The sequence below is a fragment of the Lagopus muta genome, chromosome 2, assembly GCF_023343835.1.
Source record: "Lagopus muta isolate bLagMut1 chromosome 2, bLagMut1 primary, whole genome shotgun sequence".
Lineage (NCBI taxonomy): Eukaryota > Metazoa > Chordata > Aves > Galliformes > Phasianidae > Lagopus > Lagopus muta.
This window is the reverse complement of record NC_064434.1, coordinates 74710220-74736137: the sequence shown is the minus strand read 5'-3', so window position 1 is coordinate 74736137 and position 25918 is coordinate 74710220. Positions and strand designations below refer to the sequence as shown.

The following is a 25918-nucleotide window of genomic DNA, read 5'->3' as shown; positions in this document are numbered from 1 at the left end:
ATTTCGTTTTTCCCCTGAATCAGTTTCTCTAAAGTAGCATGATGTTTTCAGAGTTTAAAATACAGACAGAAAATACAAATACAATATAATTCATGAAATAGGCATAAATACGACTAACATACTGTTTCCACAATGCAACAAAGGTGGACTGCTCTTCATTTCCCACATCGCAGAATCATAGAGTGGTTTGGGCTGGAAGGGACCTTTAAGGTCACTTAGTTCCAGCCCCCTGCCATATGCAGGGACACCTACCTCAGACCAGGCTGCTCAAAGCCCCATCCAGCCTGGCCATAAACACCTTCTGGAGCACCCACAATCCCTCCTGGCAACTGCTCCAGTGTCTCACTGCCCTCACAGTAAAGAATTTCTTTCTAATATCTAGTCTAAATCTACTTTCTAAATCTACTAAATCTACTTAGTCCTTCTGTTTTAAACCATTTCCCCCTGTCCTGTTGCTACCTGCCCTTATAAAAAGTTCCTCCCTTGCTTTCCTGTAGGTCCCTTTCAGATACTGGAAGGCTATTATAATACACTATGATACATCATTACTAAACTGATAGTCAATTCTACTAAATACAAACAGCTGTCATCCTCCCTTCTGACATCTTCTTATTCTTAACTATACTGACATCTCAGACATTCTCTTTCTTTTCATCATTAGATACACATCTAATTGGTATTTTGGGCTGAAGGTACACTTAATATAAGTTTCTGCATGACACCTAGAAAATTTCACTATCAAATGCTCACTGAATGCAAGATAATAAAACTGATAGAGGTGTGCTTGAGCTGCAGAATCAAAAACAGCTACTGAATTAAAAAGTAACAAGATTTCTGAACGGTATGCACTGATGCATCCCTCTCAATCTATCCAAATCTTACTTTTCACTTCAAACAGCTGAGCTCTCCCCTCCCCCAAATATTGAGCTGTATGAGCTTCTTATTCATCTTTTTTACTCCATTTTAAATTCTCTCCAATACACAAGTAAAATCTCAGTGCCTTGTAGCATGGCTTCTAAGCCTTTTGTTGGGATTTTGTTTTCTGTTAGTCTTTTCCATATCTGTATTTTCATTGCTACAGATAGATAGATACATGCACACACGGATTTACAGACAAAGAAATATACAACTAAATCTGTGCCACAGTGATGCTAATGACCTGATATATCCTTTCCTTGCAAGCACAGGAATAACGATTCCTCACAATGTGTCAATTTTCCATTCTTGACAACTTCAGAATTCTTAACATTTCCTACTGAAGCAGCTGAAATAACTCCCAAAGAAAGGATGCAAGTTTCTCAGATACCTCAGAACTTTGTATGTGCATGTTTAAACAGACTTTTTTAAAATATGGCATCTAATAACAGCATTTCTCTCCAAAATACTCCATGCACTCTAAATGTAGATCTTAAGGATTTATGGGTTCTAGTGAAATAGTTGGATTACCTGCTTTCCATTAATGCAGCTACTCCTTCTGCTATCACTAAGATCTGTGATACTCTGTAAAGTTACCTTAGACTTTGACAAAGGTGGTAAGAACTGGAATAAAACATAAAATCCTGTTTTAGTTTTCTGAAGTAGTCGTCAATGGGGATGCTTTGGTTCACCATTATGGAGCAACCACTATCTATCACATCAGCTTGCTTATAAGACCCAAAAATATTTTCATTCTTGGCACTGAAAAGGTTGATGACAAACACACACACACACACACACACAATATATAAAAAGCAAGAGCAAATGAATTTTGAATAAGTAACTTGTTCTCACTTGTTGTGTATTCCTGCCTTTACTCGTAGGTAATTTTGATTGGGTAGGAAATGCTTTTACGCAGAACGCTGGAGCAGGCCTCGTTATCAACCAAGCAGACGCGGGGAACAGCACAAGCATCATAAAGCAACTCAAGGCTGTTTTTGAAAGAGACTGGTATTCACATTATGCCAAAAGTTTACAACCAACAAAAATGCCAAACTGTTTTAATCACAAACTCAGTAAAGCAACATCAAATAAGACTGCCATGAGCAATGTGAACTAGAGAGACTATTTTACTGTTTAGTATGGCAATGAAGAATTACACTGGGGTGTAGCCCTCTTTCATATTTACAGACAAAAGACTTCAGAAAAAAAAAAAAAAAAAGTTTGGTTCGGGGGGGTGATTGTTTTTAGGAAAAAGCACACTTATATAAAAACTGTCTAAAATATATTCTCTATTGATTTGGGACTTTCAAGGTTTGTTACTTCTGACACTGAATGTCATTTCTGCTTCCATGTTAATTTTTATGTTCCTCGTTTGAACTTAACTGAAACAGAAGAATTGACTCATACTGTTTTAAGAATTCCCCTAATTGCCATCCAGGCTAGAACAAACCCTTGGCAGAACTGAGATCCTGGCTATGAAATGGCATTCTAAGATCAGTTACTATTGATGTACAAGTAGTGGTAGGTTTACTATATTAGAAAAGATAGCAGAGTAAGGATATATTCACTATTTAAACAATTCCCTCTAAATAAACATCCAGTCATACAAGTTTTTCCTAGTTTTCAGCATTTAGTGTGAGCATCACTCCTGTGTGTTTTCTAAATAGCCTTAAATTACATTTGAGTTCTGTAACTGGTAATTTATTCATCTCTAAGGGGACAAGGGTTTTGAGGGATTAAGGTTGACCCAATCAAATTTATTAGAATCCCTGGAACCTCTCAGTTAAATCTTAATTTTCAATAGCATAACATGGATTCCTTTCAACATAACTGCTATTTATAATTACAATAGTATATAACAATGTAAATCTCTTTAGTAAAAGCAAAGATCGAGGATTGATTTTTCTTGCAATCTCAAGAAAAAATTTTACTGAAATATTCATCAAGTGCAGGCCAGCAGTTGCTTGCTGAATCATTTTCAGACAACTTTATGTAAACTTTTTTTTTTTATTTAGTTTTTTTTAGGATAGTAAAAGGTTCTGCAAAAAATGCAAGAATTGTTTAATTTCATACTTCTTTTTCCCCTTCACATCAATAAAAAACACGTGAAATAGCTTTTTTTTTTTAATGTCATCCATATAGATAGAAATATCAGTCTAACAGAAATGTGATGCTTTCATTTAGGCCCCAGTTTCAGCTGGCATTAATGGTGTCCTTCTACAACCATGACTCAGCTGCACTAAGATGCAACTGTTCTGCAAAAGTGTGAATTTGCTCTTTAAAAAAAAGGTATTAATGTCTGACAATGGAATTTTCTCCAGCCCCATAATAGCTTAGTTTCTTAATGAAAATCCCTATCCTCTGCTGAATGATACCAGCTGCAAAAGCAAACTGCATTCTTCATTTTGTTGAAAACGTACTGTATTCAAAATGCAGACTGTTCTTACCATGCTGAAGGTTACAGAAGGGACTATCTGAAAGCTGTGGGTTAACTGAAAAGAAATGTCTCAGAGGATTACTTTCACCTTAAGAACAAGTTAATTAAAAAGACACCCTGACTCAGAATGCAGGTTTCATTTACAAGCTTTGAAGAAAAAAAAAAAAGTTTTACCTTGAAGTAAGCACAGTTTTTGAATGTGCACCTTTTTAGAATTTCCTAATGCCATTTTCTGACAGTTTCCCACTGGAGAGAGAGGAACACACCATGAAACTGGTTGTGACTGACATGCTTCTCATAAGCACGGTTTGTTTTGCCATTTCCCAGCTGTACATCATCTTACTGAAAATCATTCTATTAGTTGTCACTTTTACAGAAAAAACTGTGCAGAGCTCTAATGCTCAAGAACATTTTGTAACATTCACATAAACCATGCAATTTATTAGCCTTCACACATACAGAGAAGAGCATATATCCTGACATTCATTTAAGAAACAAAGAAAAGTAATCTGAAGAGAGAAAAGTTACTTGAGTTGCTTTGAAGGAAGTCTTTGCAAAGAAAAACTTTCATATTTTCCTTCTTCTGTATATAACTTCAGCATATGTATAGCAGGCATGGTACAGATCCCCAGCACTTAATTAACAGTGTTTTTTCTATTATTATTAAATAAAGATTAGTCCAGATTCATCTCTGGTGAAACTCTTACCACTCAGCTAAGTTGTATCACCAATGAAATTTGTCTTCTGAGTCAATGGGGGAAAAAAGAATTAAAAATAAGTAACATTTTTAAAAACAGGTTGCAATACTTGTAAATTTTCTGAGATTGAGAATAAGTCCCCATGGATGGGTGATCTTAAAGCTCAAGATAAATTTAATACTGAGTCTTCAGAAAAAGGGAAAAGAAAACCTACATAGAACCCCTTCTCCCCACTGTCCAGAGTTGGTAGCTGTAGCTCCTTATGGCGATAATATTCAATTAATTAATTAATTCAATTAATGTAGTATTTTCTCCCTCACATTATGTATACTAACAATGTCTTAAGTTTCTGAAATGGCGTTTTGTACATGTAATGAAGAATCTCAGTGAAAGAGACATTTGTCAAATCTGTCTCTTCTGATTTAGTATTTAGTGATGAGACAATGGAGTTGCCATTGACCTTCTATTCAGGATACCAAATGAACAATTCAAATTAGTAGTTTAATCGGACAGATTTTAGGGAAATACAATCCTGAGCATTAACCGGGTCCATCTGTTTACAACTACATTCTTACTGACTTGATGAACAAATTGTGATGCTTCAATGATCCCCCCCCAAATGTAGTAGTATATTCTGTTTTTATGATGGAAGGGGTCTGGTTTTCTCTGAGCAGCTCTAATGCAAAATAGTGTCAGCCATCCCACAGCCAGACTGGCAGGCTCAAGTTTCATTTGGTATAAAGCACAGGTTGGTGTTTTAATAGCTGTTCGGAATGACAGCGGCTCCAAAGCAGCACAGAAGGCTTTGGTCTCTTACATTAGCCAAAAGACAAAGTGCATCCTTGGACTTCAGCAAGTAAGAAATTGAGGAGAAAACAAACAGACAAAAAAAATATATATATCATACAAACATTATTTTTTTAAAGCTGTTGCAGCCAATTATTTGTTTCTGGCTAGCATTGTTCCTGCTTAACTAGATTTGCCACAGCAGCCTCAACTGTGGCTTCAGCTCTTTCTGCCAATGTAAATAATTCTTTAACAAATCTATTTCACATTAAGTTACCAGAGATCTGTCTAGGCCAGTTACCTCTCGCTTCAGCTCTTCCGAATATCACCACTGCACAATGTCCAAACCTAACAGGAATTTCCATTCAGCATTGTCTCACAGACCTCAGAGAAATAATCCAAAAGATGCACTTTCTCTAATCCCCTTCTAGCTGGCATTGGTAACTCTGTCATATTACAAGCAATTTCCTAAACAGAACAGCTTTATTCTTAAAGAATACAGACTGTAATTGTTGTTTGCTGCATTGACTAGTGCCTTACTCATAGTTTTTGTTTAACTGTTCTTCAAGCCAAGTCCTGCTAAGATCTTGTACTTGGTTCTGAGGCATACAGCAAGCCTCCTAAGTAAGACAACTACACATTGTTATGTTTACAGGTTAGTACCTGACATTAAAGTCACAAAAAGACAGAAACTGTAAATGTGATGTTGGTCCAAATGTCAAGCATGTAATTCCAAGAATTTTTATCCCAGCCCAGTTTTAAAACTGAACTCCACAAACTCCTCCTGCATTTGTTATCAACTAACTCACAAAGCAATCAAAGCAGTCTGTGCTGCTCAAATATAGAAACAAGTGAAATCGAAATTCTCCCAACACATGGCTGACAGCAAAACTTCACCACAGGAATTCGTTTAAAGCACAGGGTGAAGTCCAATACAGTGGTTATTTCACAAATCTCACATGTTACAGCTCAGGTAGTTTTGGGCAGAACACTGCTTTTTTTCTGCCTCTAGCATATCATCTTATTTATCAAGCTAAAACCAGGGAGGCGATAGTTACTGGGGGCTTGGTTGTTGGGGGTCTGTTTGGGTATCTGGAAGAAGGAGACAAAAAAAATGCAATAGAGTGGGCACTTAACTATTGCCCTGAAGAAATACCTACAGCTACTCTTTATTTCTTTCTAGTCTTTCTTTCCAAAGACCAGTAAAGCAATGGCCACAGATGTACCCTGACTAAAAAAAGATTTAAGTAAGTTTTTGTCTGATTTACTATTTTTTTGTAAGTAATGCATCTTTGAAGTGAATTGGCTGGCCTTGCTGTGCAATGTATTACACACAATTCAGGGCCCAGTACTCCTTCCAATAAATCCAGACTGTGAACACAGCTCAGGGGAAAGCCTGAGAAATGAGTAAAAATGCTCAGAATTCTACTCTTAAGAGCTACCCATCTTTGCATTCTACTAACTATCTAAATTCTACTACTTCACTGAGCATTACACTCATAAAAACTGAACTAAGATCCACATTAATGTTACCTACCATGTCATCCTAATCCAAAGAGAAACCCAGACAGAGAATTTCTATTTGCTTTTTTTTTTTTTGTGACTTTACTGTGTACTTACTGAAAACAGCACAGACTTTTCCAATAAGATGGTAAGACATCAGCTGGCTATTCCAGATTTTCAAATTGAAGCCCTTTACAAATATCTTTCTCTTGAACATCATGTACTTGACTCCTGAGAATGGCCTTATAGGGAGTTGTAAGCTACCATTTTGGACTTCAAAATTAACCCTTTCTTTCAATACAAAAATATCAGCCACACATACCCACTGTATGTTTGCAGATGTTAACTTTTGGCATTGTTTTACTTCCACTCCTATCCTTTCTACACATACGTACTCACATTTTTTCACTTGACCAATTTAATCTACAGTAAAAAAAAAAATGAATCCTTGGTGTATTTTAAGTTCCCAGTGATACCTCCTGAATTGAACACACCATTGAACATGTTCCACTTACAACACCACGCTCTATAGTAGCTCAGCTGTTACTTTACACAGAATACCTTTTTCACCTGTAATTTTTCCACTATAAATACTACTGAATATTACTTAGAAATTTCTCAGTGTTGGATCAGGTAGCTTTTTCATCATTGCTTCACACAAATGCCTTAGAAGCTTGCCAAAGTAGCACGTAAAAGAAAGAGACCTCATGCAAAGCAGTTTAGACAATGAAAGAAACTCACATGCTTTACAAAGTGTGGATGCTGAAGTCAGCAGATAGATTCTAGTCTTATAATAGTCAGGGAGCTGCATGTCTGAACATGTTAAGCTTCTCTTTAAAAAGGAAAATAAGGTTGATAGCTGACTGAAGTAACAAAATAAAAGAGAATATGGCAAAACAATTCACTATTGTAGCATTCCAGGGGATTATTTAGTGCTCCTACTCAAAAGTTTTACGTTACATGGCCACAAATGTGTGTAACGTAGAGTATCTGCATCATGAAAACACACTGGCCTTTATATCTTACAGAGTAATTGATAACAGTCCCATCCTCAACAGCTTTGCACACTATTTGGGTAGAAAGAATCACAGAATTGTAGGGGTTGGAAGGGACCTCCAGAGATCATCGAGTCCAACCCCCCTGCCAAAGCAGGTTCCCTACACCAGGTTGCACAGGTAGGCGTCCAGACGGGTCTTGAACATCTCCAGAGAAGGAGACTCCACCACCTCCCTGGGCAGCCTGTTCCAGTGCTCCGTCACCTCACTGTAAAGAAGTTCTTGTGCATGTTTGTGCAGAACTTCCTATGCTGCAGTTTCCAGCCGTTTCCCCTTGTCCTGTCTCCACTCACCAATGAAAAGAGTCCGGCCTCGCCATTCTGCCCCCCCCACCTTAGATACTTACAGACCTGGGTCAGGTCCCCTCTCAGTCTTCTTTTCTCAAGGCTGAACAGACCCAGTTCACTCAGCCTTTCCTCATAGGAGAGATGCTCCAGGCCCTTCACCATCTTCGTGGCCCTCCGCTGGACTCTTTCCAAGAGATCCCTGTCTTTTTTGTACTGGGGAGCCCAGAACTGGACGCAGTACTCCAGATGAGGCCTTACCAGGGCAGAGTAGAGGGGGAGGATCACCTCCTTTGACCTTCTGGCCACACTCTTTTTAATGCGCCCCAGGATGCCATTGGCCTTTTTGGCCACAAGGGCACCCTGCTGGCTCACGGCCAACCTGTCGTCCACCAGGACACCCAGGTCCCTCTCCAGAGAGAAGAAAGAAAGGAAGGACAAATAGCCACAGAGTCAAAGCAACTTGAATCGGACTGGATTAACAGACTGGATGCTGTCCTAAAGGCTCTGGGCTAAGTTCTTGTTTTGTTTCTTTCCCTGCAAAATCCTGCATTTCTTAGGCACCGTGATGTTCTCTTCTCCAGGAGAATTCCCATGATTATTTCCAGGACGAGGAGGAAAACTTCAACAATTACAAAATTTATTTGCATAATAGAAAGCAAAGAAATCAGCACGAATGACCACTGAATTCTATGTAGCAGGTACTGAGAATTAAAGCAATATTAGAAATACAACTTTTTCTTGTACATCATACTTCTTTAGTGCTATACAAACAAAAGATTTCAACGCAGCAAATACCTCCAGATAAAGTATCGTGTATCATATTTTGGTATTTCACTTTACAAATACTGTCAAGTTGGGCAGATACCATTCTGAACTAATTGGTGCAAACAAAGCACAAGCATCAGGTCAAACATGACTTGCACTCAAGTATATATTTTTTTAAACCAAAAATGCTACCCTAGATAAAGTTTCCAATTCAGAAGCTGGAAATATGTTTTCAAATTGTAACCTTGAGGAGATTCCTGGGATTTTTATGGGAACAACTGTTTCTTTCTAAAGGTTGAGGAGCCAACATCACCTGCCCTCTCACTGTTTCCTTCTCCTTCAGCAGCACATTCCAGGTTTTCCACATGTGACTGCCCGAGGAGCAAAGAAAAAAAACACTTCTACTTACCTGCTCCATATGAAAACCATGGGCTGCTCAGCAAGCTTTTGCCCTTTCAGAGAGCTCTTACCTAATTAATAGTAGGGAAAGCATAATAAAGGAGCATAAAAACCACAAGGAAGGTGTGCTCACCTGGAGAAATACACATACAGAAGGGTGGGAAAGGGAATAAAGAATGGGAGAAAAAAAAATCTGGCAAGTTTTAAGTGATGTAGAAGTTCTGGTGAAAGCCTTCTCATGGCCTCATTTTGTTCTTTTTTTTTTTTTTTTTTTTTTTTACTTTTTTTTTTTTTTTTTACTTTTTTTTTTTTTTTTTTTTTTTTTTTTTTTACTTTTTTTTTTTAGTTTTTTTTCTACCATGCAGCCAGATTTTAATGACTGAAATTTGATGTTAAGCACAATAAGGGGAGAGGATACTTGTCTTTAGGAACTGAATTCATTTCTTCACTTTGAGAGATAGGTGAAAGAGGCAGGTAAGAGTGGAAAATATACTTTTTCTTCCTTCCAAGGAATAGTTCAGTGGTTTCTATAAGCAAAGCTAATAAGGTTTCTAGAAAACACAAAGGTCCTACCCATCCAGATTCTATTCGTACTCAAAAGGTGATACATACCTGTGGGATCTTGGGGCTCACAACAAAGTACAATCTGTTCCACTTCCAGGAGAGCACCATACTAAAAGCAGCTGCAGCACCTGCTTCTAGCAATCTGCAAGCGCTTTAAATAAACTCCCAGGCAAGACTGAAGGAATTTTCCCTGTGGAAAGAACAAAGAATGGCAGGTTTAGTGAGAAACATAAAGAACCTAATGCAAATATTAAAATGCCTAAGAAGTCAGGATCAAAAATGAAACACATTCTCATTTTTGCCAGTATTTTAAAAATAAACAAGAACTGGAAGAAGACTGGGAGGCCAGCACAGTATCCCAGATTAATAAAGCTGACATTTCTAAATAATCAAGCCATTAGATTTGTGGATAGTCCCCACATGTAAACTGCTGCTCTGAATATTAGAGAGTGCAGAGTGTGCATCACTAGCTTTGATGCACAGCCCAAAGTTTTGGCACTAAAGGTCTTATGGTCCACCTGTGAAAATTTATAGCTGAAAATTAGGCAAAAAAATAAGGTTTCTGTGTGTATTTCTACAAACCTTACTGCCAAACAGTAACTTAAAAACAAAAAACAAAAAAAAAAAAACCAAGAAAACAAAAAAACAAATCACTTCTGACAGTCCTCCGATGTCAACAAAGAAATCTCAAGTATGGAGAAAGCAGAAAAATATATTTACAGCAGCACACCAACTAGAATACACCGTAAACCCATTTTCCAGTAGTCAGGTAGCTAATACAACAAAGAGATCAGGATGCCCCCATATCCATCTCAGATTCCAAATATCTTCCATACCACTTTCCTGATGTGGAGTTGAGGCACCACACACACAAATGCTCAGAGCTACATGCTCATAGGAGAAATGGGTACATCAGAAGAGCTAGAAACATCTCTAGTACAGTGACTGTTCCACTACTGTTGTTCTATTGCGAGGCACATCCCTGACTGGGAAGGGCTGTATGTCATGTCCTCTACTAGGAAATAGGAACAGAATATGCATGCAGAGACTATAGATGATAAACTGCAGAAGTAAACTGGCCACAGCATAGAAATACATTAACGTAACAGATTCCAATAGCACAAACCAAAGCAGTCTGCTCATCTTTTCACTCTCACATACATATGTGCCAAAGTTTATTTTTTTAAAAAAAACAAAGGGCAATGCTACTCTTTCAACTAAACACTACAGGGAGGACTACACTTTCCTTCCCCTCCCCCCAGCTACCACTGCCCCCAGTTCTTCCTGTTCTCTTTCCACACCTGTTTTCCATCAGACAGTGTTTCTGCTACCTCCCCTCCGCCTCTTACCTGGCTCTTTTTTTGTTGTTGTTTTTGAGCTGTTATTTCTTACTCGCCCTTTATGTAGGACTCCTTTGCTATTTTGTACAAAGCGATGAATCCCTGCAGCTTGCATCGGGGATGCTGTGACATCCTCCATCATTACCTCTGCTAGCTTTACCTGAAGTGCCAAGAGAAAGGAGATAGATGTCCATGTTGGTTAAAGAACACATTTTTATTTTAGTTTTACTACATACAAAGACAAGGAAAGAAGAATAGAATAGCTGAAAGGAGGAAGGGTTTTAAGTTATAATCTTCACTCCAGTTTAACCGTGGCATGGCCAAGGCCTGTTATCAGCATCAAAGCTCACACAACTTTAACACAAAGCTTTGCCTCCAAACCTGTTACTCACTGCTGTCCTGAGTCCCACACCAGGTGAAGCTGCCAAGCTGCGCAGAACAAGCAAGGCTAAACTACACACAGCAGCAAGCTCCACAGCCCTCACTTTCTCCAACAGATTCCCTGCAGCCACAGAGAGGTCTAATCTAGGTACTGTCATCTTGCAATAGATGACGAACAGTTCAAGCTCACCGCTGTATACGCAAACACTGCCTTCAAGAAAGTAAATGAAAAAAAGAAAATTTCCCTGTGGGTGTGATTTTGGCACTGCATTGTATTATATTTCCCTATACAAGCTGAGAGCAACAGGAGTCTTTCATCAAGTTTGCAGGGCAGAGAGGACATGTACTATACGAGTTTACTACTATGCCTCCTCTATCAAATAGAAAAATCTGTCTAAACTTATTTTGAAAACTGCATGGCCAGCTTATGCAGTAGTTAGATACGTGGCAAGGTTGCAGTATTACTCTCTAAGGAGAATACAGTAAATGTGCTTATATATTTTGTTAATTCAAGCATTGTGTAGTCTCTTCTACGAGAAGTATGGATAACTTCTCATCATGCCTTCCTATTTCAGAACACAGTATTTATCACAGATGTGTACAATACAGTGGCATAGCTTAGGCCTGTTATATAGGTCAATACCTGCAATGCACATGAGAACATAGTCTGCCTCCGCAAAGGAGAGTGGCTGCAAAATCTATTTTGGATAACCCAATTTGTATTTAAGGAAATCAACGTGTGGTCATTTCTAGAACTGTGAATAAGGCAACTGCTGCATGCTTATATATTTGATAAGTTTTATTATACTATATCCTTATATGAATGCCTATGCAGTGTAAATGCTTTAATATAAGATACTGAATTTTTTTTACACGTTATTTTCTAAACGACACTACATTTTACCACGTTTATCCATTTTCTGTGTTGTTACAAAGCGCAAGCAGGAAGACACACGATTTTAATAACTCACACAGCAGCTCTTCAAATCCATTATAAAAACATGTTCTTATATAAAGACTTTTAACTTGGCAAGAAATGTGCTTCCTTTCTACAATGGGCTTGGTTCATAGCAATACCTGGGCAATGGACATGTACTTAGAAGAAAAAAAATCAGTCTGTAAATGGGGTTATTAACTCTGATGTAAACCAGTACGTTCGTATCTTTTGATACCTTTGGAAACTTAACTCATCTGCCTTTATTAAGGAAACAGCTGGCCTGTCCTGATTCAATCTGAAAGCAAACACTCCTGTTTAAAAACAGCAAACTGAGCAGTTGTTGTGTTTCATGCTGCAGGATGACAGGACAGGTAACAATTTTATTTTATTATTGTTTTCTTAACTTCCTTATGATCTTACCACAATGAGTTGTGGTATCTGTCTGTGAACTGGGCCCACTGTTTACAGCATTACTCTGTGTTCCCAACATTCAATGTACATGAGCAGATTCATTCCTTGGAACTACAAACAACTGACTTTGGCTTGGCCAGAGAGCAGGGAAGCTGTGGCCTGGTACAGGATGGGTGCTGCTGTACCGCAGCACATGGCACACAAGGAAATCACTGGCTGAAAGACTGATGGCTAACAGAGCATCATCAACTTTTGGAAGTGGGTTATACAGCACAGCTGCAAACTAAGTTACCAATGGTATAACACTACTTCAAGAAAACAAAAAAAAAGCATTAAAGATATGTAAATATTTATTTTAATGCTGCAGCACCATAGCTATTATTTTTCACTGCTTTGATATCCAAGGATTCCTAGTACTACATGAATGAATTTCATCTGCTTTGTTTTTTAGTTTTGGTATTTTCATTCAAAGCAAACTAACTCCTAAGTAACTCCTGTTTCTTTGTACTGCACTGAAATAAAAGAAAACCTGTTTCAGTATGTGATGCTTTTCCTATTTTATTTCGGTTGTGCTTCAGTCAGCAGTTCTGTCTCTGAGTGCAGCCCAGCCCAGCTCCCAGCCCTGGGCACAGACAGAGGCATTCACTCACAGATTTCCATTGAGGCTGTGTGCTGCCACAGCAACAGCAACACAAGTCTGCTCACTCCTGCTTTAAGCTTCAGGCTCTTAAAGCTACGCCTAAATCTGGTTTCTAGGCACATCAGGCCCTCTGTCACCTATGTCCACACTGAATAGACTCTCAGTCTGTAAGGCAGCTCTGCCAACTGTATCAACACCAGTAAGTCAAGCAGTAGCACAGTACAAGCTTGACCCACCCCCCTGCTGGCCCACAGCTTGCTCTCTACCGGACAGTGCCCCAGCAAAGCACGGCTGGCTGCAGCTGCCCTGGAAAAGAAGAGGAAAAGCACAGATTGGACAGCTGGTATCAATCTGTGCAACCTAGCCATACAGCCAAGGAACTGCTCTTGGCCTCTCTCATACCCTCAACACTATACCATCCAGATCTGAACCTAAACAGCAAATTTTGCTTTCAGGCAAAGTGCATCCTGTAGAAGTGCAGCCTTCTACAGGATGTCCTTTACCTAAGAGCACTCCAATCCAGCAAGGAACTCTGTCTCTGCATTTCCAATTCTTCCCCAACTAACCAGAACCAGTCGCTACTGACACCATAAAATGTCCCATTATTCCACCCACAAAGAACAGCATTTACTAGAAGAGATATTATAACAATAGGAAAAAAAAAATCTGCTAAGTTCTTTGCTTCTTTGTAATGTTGTTGTTGTTAAGTTCTAGAAGAAACAAATAAGCTAACATCTAATGTGAGCTCTGCCAAAAATCAAGGCCATAGAGCCTCACTCTGCACTTCAAGCCCCAGCCTTTTCTTGGGATTATAGCTGTTCAGACCAGCAGGAGGCTAATGACAAAGGAGGAAGAAAAAACATTTTATATAGGGTAATGAAATGGAAGCACCTGAAGATGCTGCAGTAAATTACTGGAGTAGCTGAGCTTATCAGATGGTACCAATAAAGGAGATTGTAACAAGCTCAGATTCTTTTCTTTCTTCCATGCTTTATACCTGGAAGTAGCTGGTTCAGTAACAGCACAGTGGGTACAACTTCTATGTTAACTCGTAATTACTCTTGCACAGAACAACAGCCTACAAAAGCAGTGACATTTGATACAGGCAAATATCATTAAGTGTGAAAATGTACAGCAGATTTTCATGCTTGGAAATTTGCATAAAAGAACGAGTAATTTCTTCTCCCTTGTTTATTACTTTCTCTGGTTATTAAAGAACAAGACTTGTTGGCCTACTGCATATCAGCCTCCCTCCCTTGCTCTCTCCCTCTGATGCTTTTAGTTCTAATACTCGGCCTCTGGCCATTTCCCTCAATCCCAGAATAGTTTGTTTTAGGATACAGCCAGAAATGACAGCACACCCTGAATCAATGGCCCAGAATTTTATTTGCAGCTCTAATTCAATGTAAAGTAAGGCTATCAACCTCCCATTACATCTCACAGAGCAAGAAAGCATTTGAAAAATTAATGCACAAAAAGAAAACAGTCTGTACTATATGATAGTCCAGGTCCCCTCACATCCTAAAAACTGGATTATGAAAATAAGAACAACAGTAACAAGAATTCTCTACCCAAAGACCTTGTTTCTCTGCTTAGGAAGGGAAAGCTTTTTCCACAAAGGGACGCATTTGTGGGCCAAGCAGTCCACCACAAGGAACAGAAGGGATATAACCTAATAAGGTAGGGCACTGATTCCTGAAGATGTCGACATTTCAAACTCAGAATTTTGCAGCTCCTTACAAATGAAGAGTCCTCTCTAACCTCTGATTAATTTTGGGTCCCAATACTCACTGAGTGCCACAAACGTACTTAAGTCGCATGCTGCAGTGGAAGAACCCAGCAAGCGATGGCACATGTAACAGAAAAAAAGCAACAGCAGAGTAGCTGTGGTATGCTTCTGGACTGTGCTGATAACACTGTAAGATACACAACCGCCTCCTCCTAGAAGCCTTTGGTTTTTAAATGGTACACTTTTTAAAGGGGCAGATGGACATAACACAGTAATACTGTGCTGTGACAGACACCCAAACTGTGCATACCCCATGTTGTTGCCCCAACATCAAACTGGTGCACCTAAAGACAACTCCTCTGAAGACAGCCCAGGTTTTAAGCGGTCTCCACAGCCTATAATTCAGGTCAATGGAAACGTACTATGGACTTCAACAGGAGAGCCAGAAAGACACACATCATGGATGTTTGGCTCACTACAATAAAACTTTTGGAGCACATCACTCCCGCAGTCAATAGTTGAACAATCCCTTCAACACAATACACATAATCGGTCTCAGTACCAGAAGGTCACATTCTAGCCTCTACTCTGTATCCTTCCAATGATTATAGCCAGAATCAATCAGCAGAGCATTAAGTCATCAAATAGGTTTTTACTGCTGGTGTAACACTACTCCCAAAGACTACATTCAGCCAACAAAATACTAATGCTGAACTTTCAAGGGACTTATGAGCTACTAGAAAGGTGACATCTTGTGCAGCAAAATGAGCTTACACAAGTTCATTTTAAATGCTTATAGATGCTTAAAGCATCTCAACACACATAGAACTGTCATACTACTACAGCTATGCACTGCTTATGTTACAGAACTGCTCATATAAACTGGTTTATATAAATTTTATATAAACTCATATGCTCATATAAACTCTGATCATATAAATTTCTGGTTTAAGTGGAGCTTTTGGTCAATGTGGTAACTGCAGGGAGAAAAGGACCAACAAATTCATTCAATTTCATTCTGATATAGCATTTGGAGTTGAAGTCATGACTTTCATGGATGGCCTTTCCAAATTAGACAGCAGCTCTATCAGCAGTGCAGCCAGTACTTACAGACATGTAGAGTAGCAAAACCTATGGCTGGCCATTTTCCAGTCCAAGGTACAACCCTGATCCCTTTCCAGTTGACAAAAAGGTCTTTGGTCTACATGCACAGAAAATTGAGATGGGGGAGGCTAGTGGTACTGGCTAAAGAAAATGGACACAGGCAATAAAAACAGCATTCCCAACTGTGTCTACCATCCTGTAAATTCCACACCCCAGTTTTTTTCCCCAATATCTAACTGACAGCAGGATCACCATTGTTTTCTTGATCATCTGACTTGGAGAAAGACGTTCTAAATTACTGCAATATCATGCAGCAGGATACCACAATTTAACATTCAAAAAAGGACAAAACACTTCATAGATACTGGCTTACCTTAACAATCACATGAAAAGATGGCAGTAACCACAAGAAAGCATGCTCACAGTTGTTACTGTGAACCGAATGTAAAAAAAAATATATTGGAATAATCTAAAAACAAAACATAACAGCAATCAAAATGGCAAAATTGCGATCTTCAGCATAAAGTCCATATTGTCAGGACTGCACATTGCTGCCTTTGGCAAACCATGGACAGACAAATCACACTAATAACAAATGCCAGGATGAGCAGTTCAAGTAAGACAGAACTTGTTCCACTGCCATTTTAGTGAAGAAGAAATACAAAAGCCAGCTCCTGCAAGCTATATATATTCTCTTATACTACTTATTTGAAATTCTACCTACTTTTGTTACCTTGTTCTGAATTTAGTTAGATGAGTAATGAGCAAGATGGGTTTACTACCATTATGGCTTCTGGAACACATACAGGAATTGTGCTGGAATGATATTAATAGCTAAGTGATTAATGGGACAATCAGGAGCTCCCATCTGGAAAAAGCCTTTACCTAAATATGCTGTCTGGTTCCTCTGGGTTTTCACCCCCCCTGATACCTCACACCTGCTATACACAACAGCGTCTCCTTAAGAACAAAGGCAGACTCTCTAACAAACACAAGACTTGAAGAGGGAAGTGCTCAGAGCAGGCCCCAACACCAACTGGAGTTTTCACAGGACCCACAGACGCTCACACGTGATGAAGGAAATTCTCTGCAAGGACCAGAAAGGCTTCAGTTGCCAGAGTCAGAGGTACAGTACAGTCCTAGATGGATGCTTAAGAGTAACAGACATTGTGTAAAAAGGCTCCATGAGATACAGGCTGCAGTCTGAAGAACAGCCAAAAGATTAGTTTGCAGCATTTGCTGGAGCCTCATTAGACGAATTTGCAGTGTCCTGAAGAGAAGTGCAGGACAGCACCAGCGCATTCCAGAGGCAAACCTCTGCAGTCAAAGCGTCTGGGAATGCGATCTCAACCAAGCGACATTCTCCTTGTAAGCTCAGTATCACTCTGTCTCAGTTATTGACCCTATTTCTTCAGAAACAAATACAGCCTGACTTCAAACATAGCACATGTCTAAGTAGGCCAGTACGATCCTGTGGCTGGTGATTTATTAGAAAAAAAATAACATTTTAACAACTTTTGGCTCGGCTGAGGTCAAATTAAAGATCTTTGGAGGATCTGTGAATCAAAACAAGTCCCAGTCCCCAAGTGACCCAGACGAGTGCACATTAACTCAAATCCTTAATGTCCAACGTTCAGCTACGTTAGGAACTGTTGGCTCTGAAGTGTAATATTTTAGAGATTGCCAAGTATCAGAACTGTCACAGCACAAAGGAGCACACACATCAGGAGTACCTGATGATAAAGGTCTGAGTAAATTCACTGCATGTCTTTAATTTAAATATGTGCCAATTCTGCAAGGTGCAAGACCTTCCACTTGGATTTGTTGAATCTCCTGAGATTCACCTGGGCCCACTGCTCAAGCCTGACTGGGTCTCCCTGAATGGCATGACTCCTCCTTGGTGTAGCAGACACTAAGCTGTCGACTACATCACACAGCTTAATGTCATCCACAAAGTTGCTGAGGGTGCACTCAATCCTTCTGCTAATGACACTGATACAGATAGTACAGAGTATCCCAGGGACACCACTTGTCACTGATCTCCATCCAAACACAGAGCCTCTGACCACCACTCTCTGGCTACAGTCTTACAATTCTGTCATTTTTTCTCCAGTGCAAACAGTGCAGCCTAGTATGCTGAGGTACTTAGGTACTTCCAGGTGGCATAAAAATATTCTTCCATATTTTACATCACCACCAATCCCACTTAAGGGATTCATCTCACTTCCACTTCTGATCTTTTAACAGCAATATAGGTACCAGTTTTCTGCCAACTGATTGCCTAGACTTAAGCACCCTTGACATAGTGTTTGGTCTTCTGCTTTGCTCCAAGGGAGAGAATGACTACCTCCCTCCCCCTCAGAGCACCAATGCAAATCCTACAAGACCTGCTAAGACACTTTTAATTACCCTTTTTTTTTCTTTTCTCTGTCCTCCTGCTTGGAGTAACAGTGGAAAATAATAAGGAGCTTGACATAAAGAAACATTGCACCTTGAAACAGATGACATTATAACCAAGCCTGGAAACACCTATATTCATATTGCCTCATCTTTTTTAACATCGGAGCTTAAGGGATGAAAAATCTACTCAGCAACACCCATCTGTAGACCCGCTGTCAGGGCTAGGGCTGGTAACAGTCTTTGTAAGTGCTCTCTCAAAGTTTTACACCAGCGAGTTCTCAACATAATGGGCAGCAGCAACAAAACAATGAAGACCTGTGTCAAACTGAGACATTTTCAGACCACATTTACCATGCTATGAAACACTACCAGGCTGAATACACCCGCATACGTGTGTGTATATATGCATGTGTGTGTATATATACATATATGCATATACATATACGCATATACATATAAATACATATAAAGACACAACAGAAGAAAATAAGGCTGAAAAGTGGTCCATGTGGCATCAGCCCTTGGCCTTTTGCATGCTTTCATGAAACTGCTTTGTCATCTCAACTGACCTCCAAAACCAGACAAACCAAACCAAACCCAACCCCACCAGTCTCACAAAATGACTATTTGAAATAACGAAATAACCTGGCCTTTCAGTTCTTCAACAATTCTCAAAACATTGCGCGGAACTTGGTAACTTGATCTGCACCACAGCCTTGCCTCACACAGCATACTTAAGGTTCTCCCCTATTTTATGATGTACAGCAACCAAGAAAGGCAGCACAGAAATAGCCCAGAACCAGAGAACATGGGACTCCAGAAGTAAGAGAGTCAACAGTGAAAAAAAACCAGGATTTTCAGTTTCCTTGGATATGGCAGTGCAGTGGAAATGCTAAAGTCACAGCCTGAGACAGCGACTGAGGTGGGGCCAATCCATGGGAGCTCAAGTGCATGCAATCCACCTGAGCGATCAGGAGTGGAGCCAGGATCCACTCCCTTTCCACACTTCGTTTAAGGGTTGGCAGTGGAGGTGAGGGCATCTTTTGCCAGAGATCCCTACCTACCTGAGGCCATCCAAAAATAAGCAGCTCTCTTCCTTCATCTCCGCATCCATGGCTGCTGTATCTGGGCTCACTCTCATTTGCTGTACCCAAAGACTTTGCCAGCCTGCTATTATTATCCAATTATAGCATTACAGGTAGCATCTCCACTGTATGGCAGCCACACTCCTACCGTAACCCAAGCTTCCAGGAATGCATCTGTGCTATTACATAGTAATAGCAACTACACTGGTATCTTTGCAGCTACTTATCCCACACCCACATTCATTTACTCGCTTCAGCTTCATGCAGAGATCTGATTCTCCTACTTAAATTGTTAAATATTACATAGAAACTTGGGGGATGGCAGAACAACTGTCTTAATTTTATTAATAAATGTACTGCTTCCTGGGCATCAGCAATACATTACTAATTCTTCTGTGACAACTGAAGGGCAAAATGCCAGGTTGAACTGCTTTTGAATAATGACAAAAGAAGACTGAATCACCTGCAAAGACCAAAACCCTCAGTTTAGCTACCAACCAGATCATTACCACTGGATCCCAGCAGTGCGTCAGAAGAGAGCAGCACACACTCCTACCTCTGGAAATCAGTATGACTCGCCTGTTTGTTTTTGTTCTTTTTTTTAAAATCAACACCACATGGTCCACAACCACCATAAAGTCAGAAAATAATCACAGGTACCACAGTGAAGTTTGGCAACAGTGATCTATGCTTGTTCTTGTGCAAAGATCAGTTACTGGCTCTAGTACAAAGACTGATGCAGTTTCTTGCTCCTAAAATTGAAGTGTTATGTTGGTTCAATGTTTGCAAAACTACTGCATCGGTAAAATGAAGGAAGCAAAATTAGCAACACCAGATATAAACTCAGTTACAGGAAATGAGCATCAGGAGCCTGGATGACTTAACTGAGGCACATCTAGGCCATGGGCTGCATGCATCCCTGCATCAGCACAGTGGCAGCTCTTCCCCCTCAAGCAGCCTGGCTCAGCTCCAGGCACACACCATCACTCAGCAACAACCAAACAGTGGTGTAAAATTAACACTGTCTCCACTGAAATCAGGACAAGGAAAGAGTGCAATGCAGTAGTAACTCAAGTTATGCAAATAAACTTGAGCATTTTGATAGCTTGGATAAGCACAGTCCTGTGAACAGTGAAAAAATACAGCCTTCCTTTCAGTTTTTCCTCAAATTCCATAAAGAAATTTGATAATAGGTTTCAAGACTGGGACTATTTGCAACTCCACTTTCAGTCAACAAAATAAACTGCCTGCACATTTTCAAAAGGAATGTACAAATTTACAAATGGAATGCCATCAGACATTCAACTCAACAATGTGACTGTTTCTCTTCACCAGATTTTTACAAGCCTCCTCTTAGCAGCGAGAAACATCTCTTGCTTCACAGTCATACCTTATTCCTGTGATTGCTGTCAGGCAGTTACATACATTTCTAAACAACCTTTCCAAGGACAAAGCACAGGGAAGAGTAAATCTCACCAAAAATCCAAATGCGTTCAGAGCTCACCAAGAACTGCAGCCACTGCCAGCAAACCAGACTGATGCACCAGTTTCACAGAAACAAGGTCACACATCCCACCAGTGCTACGGTGTGGTTGCTCTTTTTTAAATGCTTTAATTTTTTTTTAACGTTAAAAAATAAAATAGACTTTGTTACTTATATACAATAACTATATTGTATATATACTTTAGATGTGGCCTAAGATAATTCCTCTTTGTTCAGCTGGCCCAGGCAGGCCAAAAGGTTGGACACCCATGCTCTACTATAAGGGATACAATAACTTCAGTTAAAACACCATTCATTTCTATCCTACATTTAGTTGCACAGAAATCTTCAACACTCTTGAAACTATTTTCTGTCCTAAAAGACTTCCCAAAACCACCTCTTGTACCACAAGCACACTCAGATTACATCACTAAGCAAGCAGCTCACTCACAAGGTTTTGTTTATGATCGGCTGCGCCAAATGAGCACAAGTTACCAAAGCTCTGAGGGAAACAAAAGCACCTGGAGGCACCTGCTGCCTACGCCCCACATCCTGGACAAAAAGCAACAACACACACCAACAGAAACCAGTCCCCATCTAGCTCTGCACCGTGGATGGAAACCAACACACCAACCTGCCAAACCCGGCCCGCCGCTGCCTTACCCTACACGAGGCTCTGGAAGCTTCTGCAGCCACGCCGGCATGCAGCACAGCACGTCCAACGCCACCCGCAGCCAGCCGCCATCTTGTGCAGCCGCCCCGGTGCTGCCCACCAGGTGGGTGCTGAAATGGCGGCCGGCGCGTGGCTCCGTCTTTGTTACACGTGCGTGTTTTGCAGGCGCCGTTATACAGTTCTGGGAAGGAGGAATGCTTTGTTTTGTCTTTTTTTTTTTTTTCTTCCCCCCTTGTCTAAAGATACATGTTCCCAGTGTAGTGCAGCTTAAGCTGGAGTAAATACGGGCTGATCTCACCTTTTGCTGGCCACTGCTTTACCTGCCAAGCTACTGAAAAATGCCTTTTCTAGTAGAAATGTACAGTGGAAACAGAATGACTCATCTGCAGCAGGGTTATTTGCCATGCACAAGGTAACATCTCTATAGCATGTTCATTCAGTGAAAAAGCTTGGGATTTGAAGTACAATTGTAAACAAAGGAGAAAAATAAACCAGAACTTCAGAGCTGTTTGATCTCCCAAGGAAAATGAAAATGTTCATTTAGAGTCATAAAATCATTTGAGTTAAAGAGGACCCTTAAAGGCCATCTTGTCCAACTCCTCCGCAATGAACTGGGACACTTAGAACTACATCAGGTTGCTTGGAGTCCTGTTCAGCCTGATCTTAAATACCTCCAAAGATGGAGCATTGAGAACTGGACAACCTGTTTTAATGCCTCATCACACTCACTGTAAAAAAAAAACTCTTTCTTATATCCAGTATAGATTTTCTCTCTTTTAGTTTGAAACCATTTCCTCTTGTCCCATTACCACAAAACCTGCTAAAGAGTCTGTCTCCTTCCTTCTTACAGCTCCCCTTTAGATACTGAAAGGCAGCTCTCAGGTCTCCCTGGAGTCCCAGCTCTCTCACAGGGGAGGTGTTCCATTCCCTTGGATCATTCTTGTGGCCCTTCTCTAGACACACTCCAACAGATCCATGTCTCTCCTGTACTGAGGACTCCACATCTGGATGCAGTTCTCCAGGTGAGGTCTCACCAGCGCAGACTCACCTCCCTCATCCTGCTGGCCACACTTCTTTTGATGAAGCCCAGGATACAGTTGGCTTTCTGGGCTATAAGGGCACATTGCTGACTCGTGCCTAATTTGCCATCTACCAGTACCCCCAGGTCCTCTTTGCAGGGCTGTGCTCTATCCTTACCACCCCCAGCTTGTACTGAAGAGGGGTTGCCATGACCCACGTGCAAGACCTTGCGCTTGGGTTTGTTGAATCTCCTGAGGTGTCATTCAGAGAGACCCAGACAGGCTCAATCATTGGGCCCAGGTGAACCTCACCAAGCATGTCAAGCACACCACACAGCTTGACTCTCACATTCCCATTGTGAGTAGCTGGAAGTACAAAGCTAGGTACAATTCTTTTGCCTTTTGCTCCAAGGTCTCTAGCAATATGAAGCAGCATTTGGCTTCTCTGTTGTCCCCTTCACAAGAAACAGCAGCATTAATTTCTCTACAGGATCAATTCCTTTGTTTCTGAAAGGGATATAGTCATTTTTAAGTTATTTGGGAAAGAACAAATGCAGCTTCTCTGCAGGGATTTAATTTTAGAGCTCTTTTCAGCCCCTAAATGTGTTGAGGTTATAGCTCTGGGCAACAGATTAATTCAGGGGAAAGAAAGTGTAATGAAAAGCTGATGGTGAGAGTTGTTTCAACAGGCAGGAGGCTCTAGAGGAACACAATGAAAGGTGAACAAAGCACAGGAAAAGTACTTAGGGGAAAAGTCCTTTGTTGGCCAAAAGAACATCATATATCATTTGCAGCTAAACATCTGTGTCCTGTAATCAGTCCCAGTGACATGGGGGATAAAATCATCAGCCTGGAAGAGCTCTAACAGGTATAACTTACAGGTTATCTAAAGCATCATTCTCTTACAATACAATCAAAAAAATTATGAATCTATGAAAAATACAATCAAAAGCAAGTCTCCGTAATTCATATGTGCAGGATCAGAATTCATTACTCCTTCCTTTACCATAACAGCTACGATAGGTACTAAAGTGTATTTGTTTCATTAAGTAGAAAGTTTGGCCAGAGTTTTTAAACTCCTTTAGTGACTGTAATCACCTTTTTGTTACTGCCTCTGTTGGCTTGGGGTCATGACTCTACTTAATTTAAATGTGTCTTACTTCTAGGTAATACTTAAATCTGCACAGAGCGTGTCTCAATTCAGAGAATGACAACTGCAAAAACTGGTAAATCATTACACATTGATACTGACTACTGGGTCGAGCTTTGCTCTCCTATTTATCTGTCAGAAAACAATTGTGGGGTTGGAGTCTTGATGGCAGGTCTGTATTATGCAAGAACCTACACTGAGCTGAATGCCCTCCTGTCTGTCTTATGAGTAAAACTCAGAAGCTCTGAATGCTTATGCCTTATTTAGCCTTCAAAATTGCATTTGCAAATTTGGAGAATTAGAGTTGAGATTGTGCTGTTTCTTAATCTTAGAGAAAAATTCTGTTAGACATCCAGCAGACACATATTTAGTCCTCCTCAAGCATCTGAAATAGCTATTTGGTTTGGGATGTATGTATGCATGTCCAATACAGGGCAAAATGAGGGTCTCTTCCATTATGAAATTTTGAATGGGACTTAGCACATTTAAAAGAACAGAGCTGCTCAGGTTTTTATGGCAGCAGATCTTTTCATTTAACCTTTTGGGTTTTATGCGGAATTTCTGTACACACAGATGCAGGGAGATCCACAGATGGTCACAGTGCTTCTGTGATACAAGCCACTGCCAACAGAAAAATGAGTTGTCGGAGAGGGTTCACACCAAATGTATGCTGTGTTATATGTAACTCTCTGCAAATGATCCTAATAGTCATGGAAATGAGTTCTGCTTGGCATAAATCACAAAGGCTGCTAACTGAAGGCCTCTAAAATGGGCCTATTAGGAAAGACAGAAATAATGAGATGATGTGCTTTTTTTTTTTTTTTTTTTTTAAAGCTCATTAAAATGGGACAGCTGTTGTTTAACGGCTAACTGCAAGAAATGAATACCAGAAGTAACAGATACCGCAGTTAAGGCTGACTACCTGCCCTTTATCCAAGTAATTTGCATATCATACAGTCAAAGATCGGTATTTTTGCGTGCTTGTTTCCTAATGACAGCTATAGCTGCTGCTAAGAAGATAACAAATGCATCACGCTAAGGGTCCTAAAAGATTGCCTCCTCTCCCATCTTGGTGAAGAATGAGCACAGACCTGATCTATCTTCATAATACACAGACTTGGGAGTCAAGACATAACTGGAAAGCAAAAGATGTGATTTGAGACTTCACAAGCAACGATTTACAAGAACCAAATCTAGGTCTCCTCTCTTGCTATCTGGACAACAGGTTCTTAATTACAGCGTTGGGGAGAGAGGCAGCATTACCGTTCCAGCCCATCATTAACAAGCAGTTAGAGCTGTGTTCTGCACAAAGCTATGCGTACTTGGTGCAGTGGGAGCATCCTTTCTACATCAGCCTTCCAAAGAGCAAGAGCACCTAGTTTGAGATGTTTGCAAGTGTGCAGCAATGACTAAACTATTACTCCCTAATGAAACCTGGGAGCCTGAGGCACACACACACGCACGCACACACAAATAATCTAAGAACTTCCTAGGTATTTTCAAAGTTGGTGTGCTAGACATTCTGAGGATCATATTCTTGCAGCAAACTGCTTCTACAACTAAAAAACTATATGGATTGCAAAACCTTTGTGCCTTCAACCCTCAACAGTGCCCTAGTGCTTACGTGAGAACTGTTTCAGGGCACATAAAACAGCTTACTTTAAACTCTGCTAATTTAATAGTTGAACTCAGAGGTATAACTAAATTTCTAAGCATCTGGAGTTACTTCTGACAACAAGTAATGGCACACAAATCCAACTCTTTCCTACCCTAATCCTTCGGTAGATTTCACCCTACTGTTTGCCAGTACTGCCCAAATGAAGTAGGCAAGACATAAGAAAAACAGTAACATTCCCAAATACCAGAAAAACAGGTTTACTTGTTTACAGGGAGACACCTGTATACTAGGCCCTGCTCTTTGCAGCCATCCACCACACTTCACAGTAGTCAACATTATTTAAGGAAAAATCTCCAAGGTTCTTTGCAAGGACTCAAAAACCTTAACCAGAAATTGAAAATTTTAAGAAAAATAGCACTAATAAAAGCAGTCTCACACACTGTCACATGTTAACACTGACTGTTAGCTAAAGATAGGACAAGTAATTGTCTATTATTAATCATTTTGCCCCTGCATGGCCGCAAACCAAAAGTGAA

At 40.1% G+C, this 25918-nt stretch overlaps 1 protein-coding gene across 8 annotated transcripts in view; it reads left to right on the top strand.

Annotated features, from left to right (window-relative positions):
• The window catches only part of PLD5 (phospholipase D family member 5), a 227113-nt gene that overhangs the window by 182740 nt on the left and 18455 nt on the right, over window positions 1-25918 (top strand). For 7 of the 8 annotated variants that reach the window (XM_048936319.1, XM_048936317.1, XM_048936321.1 and 4 more), the window contains one exon: window positions 1800-7683. The exons of the other annotated variant lie outside the window; for it this stretch is intronic. In XM_048936319.1, the coding sequence (XP_048792276.1) occupies window positions 1800-2035 (236 nt within the window). In that variant the 3' untranslated portion in view covers window positions 2036-7683. Of the gene's footprint in view, window positions 1-1799; window positions 7684-25918 lie in introns of those variants that run through there. 8 annotated transcript variants of the gene reach the window in all.